We start from the raw sequence: 10,129 nt of genomic DNA, 5'->3' as shown, positions 1-10,129 counted from the left end.
AACAAAAAACTTTTATGAAGGTTATTAGATTTTTTTTTGATGTTGGTCGTCATTTTTAATAGAAAATATTATTTTTCTTTATATCTTTAGATTTAATATTTTATTTTTGTAAGTAATAATTATTTTCTCTAACTGTGATTCATTCCATTAATTTTATTGTCATTGTTGAAATTTGAAAATAAATAAAATGGATGATGCAAATCCACGCACCAAAAACTGAGAGTAGGGTTGGCATGTGAAGCAGAACAATAAAGAAAAAGAAAAATTCTCAAGCGTATTATTATATGTATAGGTTTTAACCTTTGAGATGGATGCGCTGTTTTAAGATTATCATTTCGTTCTCCATCATCATCATCATCATCATCATCATCATCATCATCATCATCATCATCATCATCATCATCTCCTTCATCTTCCTCCTTGCCTCTCCCCTTTGTTTATTGTGTTTAATTTCTTATATAAAAATCCCTCTTTATCCCTATACCTATTCTAATCCCTTTGTTTTCTTGCAGTGCTCCTCCTTAAATTAAACAAATCCCCCCTTCAACTGTTTTTAATCCAAAACCCATAATTTTTTCTTTTTCTTTAAAGAAAAAAGAGACCCATTTTTATTTTTAATCCTTTGTTTTTCCCTTGTTTTCTGTTGTCGTTGGATGCTGGCATGGCTCGTCTTGATTTAGGCACTGCTTCTCGCTACTTCCATCAGCTTCACAGACCGGACCTTCACCTCCAACACCAACCCGAACCCGATGAACAAGAAGCTTCAAACAACCGTGTTGGTGCTCACTATGGCTCGGCTGACCACCATCAAGACGACGGCTCTCATCAAGGGCTTGATTTAGTCAACGCCGGCAACTCGGGTTCAGGTGATCTCGTTGCTCGTAGGCCCAGAGGTCGTCCTGCTGGTTCCAAGAACAAACCCAAGCCTCCCGTCATCATCACCAGGGAGAGTGCAAACACGCTCCGAGCTCACATTCTTGAAGTTGGGAATGGCTGTGATGTGTTCGAATGTGTCGCCAACTACGCTCGGAGAAGGCAAAGAGGAATCTGTATACTCAGCGGGAGTGGCACCGTGACCAACGTGACCATCAGGCAACCGTCCGCGGCTGGAGCTGTAGTTACCCTTCACGGCAGATTCGAGATACTATCGCTTTCGGGTTCGTTTTTGCCGCCGCCAGCTCCTCCGGGTGCCACCAGCTTGACAATCTATTTGGCTGGCGGGCAAGGCCAGGTTGTGGGAGGGAGTGTAGTCGGGGAACTGATGACGGCTGGACCTGTTATTATCATAGCTGCATCGTTTACAAATGTGGCCTACGAAAGGCTGCCTTTAGAAGAGGATGACCAGCTGCAGATGCAAAACAACGGCGGCGGCGGAAGCGGTGGTGGGAATAACATGTTTGCAGATGCTGGAGCAGGCGCTGGAGGGTTGCCTTTCTTGAATTTGCCTCTGAACATGCCGCCGAATGTCCAGTTACCCGTCGAAGGATGGCCCGGAAACTCAGGTGGTGTTGGTGGTAGGCCTCCGTTTTGAGTCAAAATGGGAGCTTCACATGGAAAATTCAAACACTGTTTCAAAAAGCAGTTTCCATTGGTGACAAAATCTGGACTCTTGGATCATAAAAGGTCAGGAAATCCATGAACTAATTACAATCGTCGTCGTCGTCATCATACTTCTTCCACTTCTTTCTTCCATTTTCTCTGATGTTGATGTTAGTTCTTGATCTTTGTTTTTACTTTTCTTTTTTCGTTTTTTGGATTTTGGAATCTATGATATCTGGGAATAGTCGTTTCTTCTGTTCATGGTTTGATAATGTATCATTAATTAACTATTGTTGGATTATATCAGTCACTGAGTCTACTGTGTTAGCAACAGAACAACTAGGGTTTCAATTTTCTTCTTTAATTTCCATCATACACCAATCTTTTTCATCCCCAACAAATTAAAAGAGGCCATTCCAAAGTTTTGCATTGTTTTCAGGACATAATAAATAAAACAGTAGTAGCAATTAAGAACCAAGGCTTCATCTTGTTTCTCCCAACATGAGTTTTGCTTTTGCATTCATGTTCACTCAGCTGAGCTCCCTTGGGAATAGCCCATTCTATTTTTCAATCAGATCGCATTCATGCACGAACAAAACTATCTCAGTAGTTAAAGAATGATTGCTATCTTTAAAACCTAAAATTCGAATACAAGCTAGGTGACTTGTGTATGTAGGGCTAGTTGAACAAATCTGTATTTTGTGGCATGCCTATTCAGACTCTTATCAATGTTTTTTTTTTCTGGTAATTTTATTTCTTCACAAGAAATGTTATATACATAATAACAGCCTTCAAGTTATACAATGATGTGTTAAGAAATATATATTATATGGAGAAGCTAATAATGGTGGTGTTTGATGCTGATTCCTTTCTTGCCTCTTCTTCATCATCTTCATTAGACTGTTTGATCTCATGTTAGGTATTCTTTCAATAATGGACTGACTTTTAATGAATTTATTCTTATCTCAACTTTGATTCCCATCGATTGCTTGCGCCAACTATCTACAATATATATGCTTCCCGCATTCTGTTTTGAATCAAGAGATTGCAAGTTTATTATTTTGTATCACTACTAATTAACACAAATTACTGATAATAAGGGTTAATATCCTCTTGCACATAACATAAAGCTTTAAATTTTATATTTTACTAAGATCGTTGAATGAGTGGAATTAGATAACCGACTATTTAATTGTTTCAACATTTTTTTCTAAGCAATGCTAGATCGAGTGAAAATGCGTTTGTTATTAATTTCAATCCATGCATACTTGATCTTGGACTGAATGCTAATGCTTTAATTTTGTTAAAGCTTGTCCACATAAACATATAATGATGTTTATATAGTTGTAAATAAGAAGGAATTATCCACTATAGCTAGGTATATAGTTGCATATAATATAATTATTGATTATCCAACTAAGTAGAAACATGGATATTTATAATATATTATAAATATAAAGACTTACTCATAAACCCCAAAAACAACAAATTACACCTAAAATGAGTGAAACAAGCAGGGTCGTAAAGGAATGCAGTTTGATCACCGTTATGTGTTCTTTTTTCTGTTCTATCCGAAGAGATTTTTTCTACTGAGATATACTGTGATCTTGTACGACCATTTTGCTCGATAAAAAATTTACGTTGCTGAGCGAATAAAAAGGAATGCAGGAGCAAACGTCAATAAACGTACTATAATCAACGGTGGATATAGATATAATTTTGAAGGTGAGAACACGCATGATAACATAAAATTTTGTTTGTGGGTATGCACAGATAAAATCTTAAGGGGAGGTTTCTTTGAGAAAGTGTTTTGTTTTATCATTGATTTGGGCTGGCGCTGTTTGTGTTGTAAGCAGATAATGGTCTGCGTTTCGTGTCTGTTTTTGTTTCGTACTTTTGTTTATTTCAGGTTGTTGAGTACTCTTTTCCTCCGATTAGGTGTAGGGAGGTTTATTGATATCAACCTTGGTTTATATTAATAAAATTTATTTGCTATGCAAAAAAAAAAAAAAAAACTTAAGGAGAGCACAATCATTAATAAAATAAATAACTGACCGAAAGAAATTCGAATTACAATCTCACTAGAGTGACAATCAAGGGGCTTCATGACTTTCTCAATCGACATCTTGGACAACCTCGATAATCAGATTAGAAATCCAGTGGTAATCAGGAGAACAACCAGATATGCGGGCAACGACACTAGGAAAAGAAAGGCTGAATACCTGCAGAAAGCTTAAAGCACACAACACTGTAAAAAATACACATTAACCAACCAAATCAGTAAAACAGTCTCACACACAGAATAACATCTCAGACAAGAACATATTCATTGAAAGACACAATCTGGAGTCGAATTGATCTTGGCCTTGACAAGATCATCTGTCATATTAGATATTGATTTAAATTTTATTGTAAATTTATTCGATGAATATTACTTGATAATTAAGTTTATTTAGTTAATAATTCTTACGTAATAAGGATTCTTATTGATCAAGTTTATTTCTCTTATAGATTTAGGGTAGGTCTTAGCCTTCAGAATGGGGGGAGAATTATTTTGAAGAAATATAATATTTTTGTAGTATATGCAATTTATGAGGCTTTTGTTGAAAAGATGAGTATTGTAGGGATATTTAGAGAGTGCTTTGAAATACATTGAGTTTTAATGTGCGAGTGTGTATATATATATATAAAGTTTTGAGATACATGTGACATCATATATTTGTACTCTTTGTTATCTCTAAGTTTATAGTGAATTATTATTATTTTTCTCATTTGTGGAGGTAGGCAAAGATGGACCACGTTAAATTTTGATGCGAAATTTAAATCTTTCTTTTTTGTGTCTTATTTTACATTGATTTCGTTTTAGTTATTTTACACTGACAAATTCCTTACAAGTAGTATTAGAGCCACAATTTGAGTTATAAAGTTTCAAAGGATTTTTTTTTTGCGAATTTTGTTAGTAATTTTGGAAACATACAAGAGGAATTTTGTTGTAATAAATTTTCAATTGCATGAGAATAATTCTCAATCGATCTAGCGATACCTAATGAATATTATGTAAGAACTGAAGTTATTGTGAACTTGAGAGCGAAACTTTAGCTGATATGTAGCTTATGTAAGAGTTGAAGTTGTTGAAGATTCGAAGACTAATTTTCTAATGGAATTTATGTCAATGGAGAGAGTGTTAGATATTGACTCAATTCTTATTAGATAGTAAGATAAATTTGGTTATATTCTACACGTTGAAGTGTGATTAAGTTTTTTTTTTTAAATTAAGGATTCTTATATAAAGATTTTTGGTGACCAAATTTGTTCTCAATAGATATAGGGCAGATTTTAGCCTTTAGAATTTGAGATAAATATTTTTTAGAGAAGTAATCTTTTTATAGTCTACCATTTTTGGAGTTTACGTTACTGAGATAATTTTTATAAAGATGTTGGTATAGTATTTCGAGATACTTCAGATTTTAGTATACATATAAGATAGCGAGATACATGTGATTTTTATGTATTCATACTCTTCATGATCTCAAGATTCATAATGAATTATTGTTTTTCTTATCTATAAAGGTAGATAAGATTGGACCACCTTAATAATTTCTAATAACTTTGTTGTTGTATTATTTATTTAATTTTATTACCAAACGACAGTGATCCTTGTTTTGTTGAACGACTTTGATTAATGATGCTAAAAATGCATAAAATAATAATTACCAAATCTAATTTTGATTATTAATATATACATAAAATATAATTTTAGTCTTCATCCTAGCCAAGACATGAAAATGAAATACTAGGAAATGATGCTGTCCTAAGAACTTATCAACAGTCCTTTTTCTAAGTCATGATTACCATTGACTAAAAAGAAATTAGCAATCATGTTAACCACTGAATCCATTTTAGATAAACTAATTTGATACAAGAGAACAAAATCATGTTATATAACCAAAAAGGAACCACCGTTTATAATTAATACAACATTTATGATTAAAAAATTAATAATTTTTATATAACATCAACACCCAATTGATCTAATAAGTGTGTTACTAAATTCCTGAAATAAAATTAGGGATTCTTTTTCTTTTTCAAAAAAAAAAAAAGCTGGGTTCAAACTTAAGCAGTTTTGAAAAGGTAGTACCATCATGGGTCTCTCTGCGAATTTAATCTAATCTAAATTAGTCGATTCATATATTAGATACCAATGATTAATTCAATGACCTCAACAAAATTTGAAGCCTACACCACAATAAAGAAAAAACCCTGGATCTATGAAGAAAAACGATTCTCTCACAATTCGACAGCTAAGTGTTATGCAAGAACATTCACCGAATCGATGCCCAAGCCCAAACTGCTCGACTGGTGATTCGAGAAACGGCGTCCTCATTGTTGAGTGTGGCCGGGCCGAAGTAAGTTCATTTGCATATTGTTATTATGAATAGATGGAAGAGCCGAGTTATTATTTATGAAACCCAGACCCTCCACTAGGAGAGCTACCGTCGTTTTCATCAGAAGACTCACTTGAGCCAACATGCAAAGGAGAGCTACCTGCTGTCTCCGGAGCCCCGAAGTTTTGCATATTCGATGTTGGAATGTAAGAAGGTCCAGTTCTCAAAACATCTAAGTTCTGTTCTTTCCCATCTGCAATAACGCATCCGACAATGGCCTGGCAGGAGATGGAAAGGTCATAAAAACAAGAATGAAATACGTTGATGTCATGCCAAGAGTAGAGACTCCCTTCCCTTGATAGCAAATAGTTGAGCAGAACCAAGCCTCAAACCCCAACTGCTTGTCATAAATGAATGCAGCTTATGAGAATTAATAATTAGACAAGAACCTGGCAATCATACAAAATAAGTAAGAAATGTACCTGAACTGGTGTTGCCGCCTGTAGTGTGCCTGCAACTCCACCACCTACTACTCGACCATCAGACCCAGCCAAGGAGACATTTAATCTGCCACTCCTGCTGCAACTACCATTATTTTCAGAAACCAAAAACGAACCCGATAAAGAAATAATTTCAAACCTGCCCTGCAATTTTAAAATAACTAAATTGGTGCAAAATTGATAAAGTAATTCTGATCCAAACTGCTAGAATTGCAGGGACCGTTTTGGTTTGACAAACATTTCACGTTACCATAGCCATGTAATGCTGAGATTTCAGCTTTAATGAGCGTCTTTTTGTACTGTAACCTAATGTAATGCCAAGATTTCAGATTTCATAAAGAAAACTAAAGTAGTAAAACCAATGGGGCTAAAATGTACAGACAACTCATGGCTGCATACCACTATTAGCCTACTTCAATTTGTATTTTTCAGTTCACCTCAACAACCTATACATGCCAATCATCTAAGACCACCTCATACGGGTTTGTGTGTTGTTTTCTGGTATACAAATTTCCAATGTACAAGTATTACACCATGTAATTACATGCATGTGACTATGTATATTGTTTGCAGTGCATGCGCTTTAGGCATACTTATCACATCAATTTTCTTCTATGGTTTGTCAGCCTTCCTCCACAAGATAGCAGCTAAGCATTATTTTGGATTTTGTAAGACAGTTATTTTACTGTCATTAAAGCGGAAGTAATGGTGCCCTTTTACCTGAAATGAAATTTTAGCTCTAAGCCTAATAATTAGAAGAACAAGTTCATCTAACACACCCACATATCAAAAGAGACAACTAACAATAAAAACACAAAAATACACCTTAATCAACAAGAGGGCATCAGCAACAAGAATCCTTCCAAAAGCTGATTTAGTCAGTTAATTATTTTTTTTCTTTTCATCGATGAAATTTGAACTAGGGATTTGCCTTACAACTTCCAATCTAATAGTGGTCTCACAATCAACAATCACCAAACTCATTTTGACATTGTTATCCACTAAGCTAAAAACACATAAGATATGAGAAGCACTATCTCAGAAAATCCATATCCACATAAAATAATCACACTAAATAAGTTACATTGTTTCCCTTGGACTAATTCATTTGGTATCATCCTAAAATGCTAGAAGAGACTTATTTTTTTTTTCTTTTCATCGATGAAATTTGAACTAGGGATTTGCCTTACAACTTCCAATCTAATAGTGGTCTCACAATCAACAATCACCAAACTCATTTTGACATTGTTATCCACTAAGCTAAAAACACATAAGATATGAGAAGCACTATCTCAGAAAATCCATATCCACATAAAATAATCACACTAAATAAGTTACATTGTTTCCCTTGGACTAATTCATTTGGTCTCATCCTAAAATGCTAGAAGAGACTTATAATAGGTTAAATTAAAATGCATTTAACAAATACAAAAATACATTAATTATTCTAAAAAAAAGAACGACACGAACAGATGTGTGTGCTCATTGTGCACACATACACACCAAGTAAAACATAGAGAGACATGAAATGCCTTTTGTTTATATTAAAGAAAATTCCAGAAAGTTTATACTTCTGCAGCCCCGGAAATATGGAAGCAGTCCTACAACTACCTAAGCATAGGTCCTGAGCCAGAGGACTTTATTCAAGAAAAGGCTTATTTATCAGATGAAACTCTTAATGAAGTACCTCATATTTTACCATGCCACCAGACTGGCGGAGTGTAACATTACAGACAGCACCATTTGCAGATAGAATACAGACTACGTGTGGTCCTTGCTGTGAGAAAGCTGTAATCTTTGAAGTTATATCCTGCAAACGTACAGGCCACGCAAAAAGGCACATTATAAACTAATATTCAAGAATTACAAACATGAGCATCCAGAACATGTGCAAAGAGAATGGTATAGTTGTATATTGGCAGGCGATACTATTCAAGGAAGATAAACAGAGGAGAATCTCCATCAATGAATCTTTGAAAGAACACATAAAAGGATAAATATGCCATGACTCAAGCTAGGACCGACATGCTCTACACAATTATTTAGGGTGTGCAGAGTGCAGACACTGAAATAGATCTAAATTACTTCAAGATGCTATGCTTAGCAATTAAAGGATGAAGTTGCTTTTATGCAATATTTTCGATATCCATAATTTCAGTTGCATTGCAAAGGGTTGAAACCATTCTTCCATGGCAGCTTAAAACATTTGAAGACTCAATATAAGAAAAACTAATCATTCCCAAATAAAAATCCATTATGGCAAAGAAAACTTCGTACATTGTCAAGCCTGACCTAAGAAACATAATATTTCCCAAATTCCATCTAAAACACCAATCACTATGAGTTTATGTATTACTCACCTCACAGGCGTTCACGGTGATCACACGAGGAGTAAATCCCACCCCTGAAACTCCACCTACAAAGAAACAAACCCACAAAATTTAAACATCAAATCACATAATTAAAAAAGAAAAACAAAACTATTAACGTCTACAATTCAACTCTTAATTACCTAATGCATCGATCTGTCTTTTTCCAGAACCGGGCGGCCTTCCACGATTCCTTTTAGGAGGAGGTTCCACCGCGTCACCAAGACTGCCTAAACCGACGGAGTCACTACCACCGTGATCGGGGCAGTGATTAGCAATTGGGGTGGTGGGTGCCAATTGTAAAGCAATGTTACCGTCGGGAGCATATTTCCTAGGCCTACCTCGCTTCTTTTTCATGGCGGGCTCCGTATTGCACTGAAATTGAGGTGATCCATCAAAGCCGACGGAGTTCAAAGAATCCAGCGGCTTGGATAGCTGTTGAATGTGATGATGGATCTGTTGTAAATGATGCTGATTGTGCGAAGGCGGGGAAGCAAGGGGTTGAAGGAGAAACGGTGAGCTGAAGGAGGAGGGAAATTAGCGGTGGGATTAGAGTTGATCAAGGTGGAGCTGGAAGGGTAGGATGAAGATGGTGAGGGTCCTATTACCATGGGCTGCGCTTCCTGTGGCTGTAATATCCTCCCCGTTGCTGCCCGACCCTGTACTTCTCTCGACTCCATCTTTTTTCTAGACCCAATTTTCTTTTGAATCTCTGTTTATTCCGGGTATCAAATAGCAAAATTAAAAAGGGAGATCAAGCGTAATGTCAATCAATTTGTAATTCAACTGATACTGCGAAAGAGTGTTGGAGGAAAAAAAAAAGAGTTTGACATCAAGAGTTGTACGAGTTATTACTCTCACAACTGCTTTGCTGAAATGGAAAAAAGGAAAGGCTTCAATTGAATTTTGACATTTGGTGACATTTTTCTCTCTTAGAAATAAGTTTCTAACATTTTTTTCAGTTATATATTTAAGTGCAGACCATATTTTTTTTTAAAGATTTATTATAAAAATAAATGTTTAAATTATGGTTTAAAATGTTTTAATATCCAAAGAATTCGCTAAAAATAGGTATTTAGTGTTTTTAATATTACATTTTTTATACTTGAACGTTAACCGTTGTTAAAAATCTCTGTTAAGTGATACATTTCACGTTCTAATAATTTTGAGAATTTATTTAAAAAATTAAAAAAATAAAAATGTTTTTTTCTAAAAAAAATCAAACTTCATCCCGTACTCCCTCCCCTCCCCTCTTACTCTTCCCTTTTCCCTTTTCCTCTTCCTCTTCTATAGCCACCGGCCAGCCAGCCAGCTGTGACCATCATTGTCGCCGTCA

The 10,129-nt window shown here is 35.3% G+C and overlaps 1 protein-coding gene and 1 pseudogene across 1 annotated transcript; one reads left to right on the top strand and one right to left on the bottom strand.

Annotated features, from left to right (window-relative positions):
• The first annotated feature begins 529 nt into the window (after nt 1-529).
• Nucleotides 530-1,768, top strand: LOC120199490 (AT-hook motif nuclear-localized protein 23-like). The gene has a single exon (XM_039200546.1). It carries the CDS (start codon nt 662-664, stop codon nt 1,529-1,531), a length of 870 nt encoding a protein of 289 aa, XP_039056477.1. The 5' UTR covers nt 530-661; the 3' UTR covers nt 1,532-1,768.
• Nucleotides 1,769-5,784: 4,016 nt separating this feature from the next.
• LOC120199376 lies at nt 5,785-9,640 on the bottom strand (annotated as a pseudogene).
• Between the last annotated feature and the right edge of the window lie 489 nt (nt 9,641-10,129).

Source organism: Hibiscus syriacus, unplaced genomic scaffold (assembly GCF_006381635.1).
Source record: "Hibiscus syriacus cultivar Baekdansim isolate YM2019G1 unplaced genomic scaffold, ASM638163v2 tig00005459_pilon, whole genome shotgun sequence".
NCBI classification, from domain to species: domain Eukaryota; kingdom Viridiplantae; phylum Streptophyta; class Magnoliopsida; order Malvales; family Malvaceae; genus Hibiscus; species Hibiscus syriacus.
The sequence above is the reverse complement of the archived record's forward strand: the minus strand, read 5'-3'. Positions and strand labels throughout refer to the sequence as shown.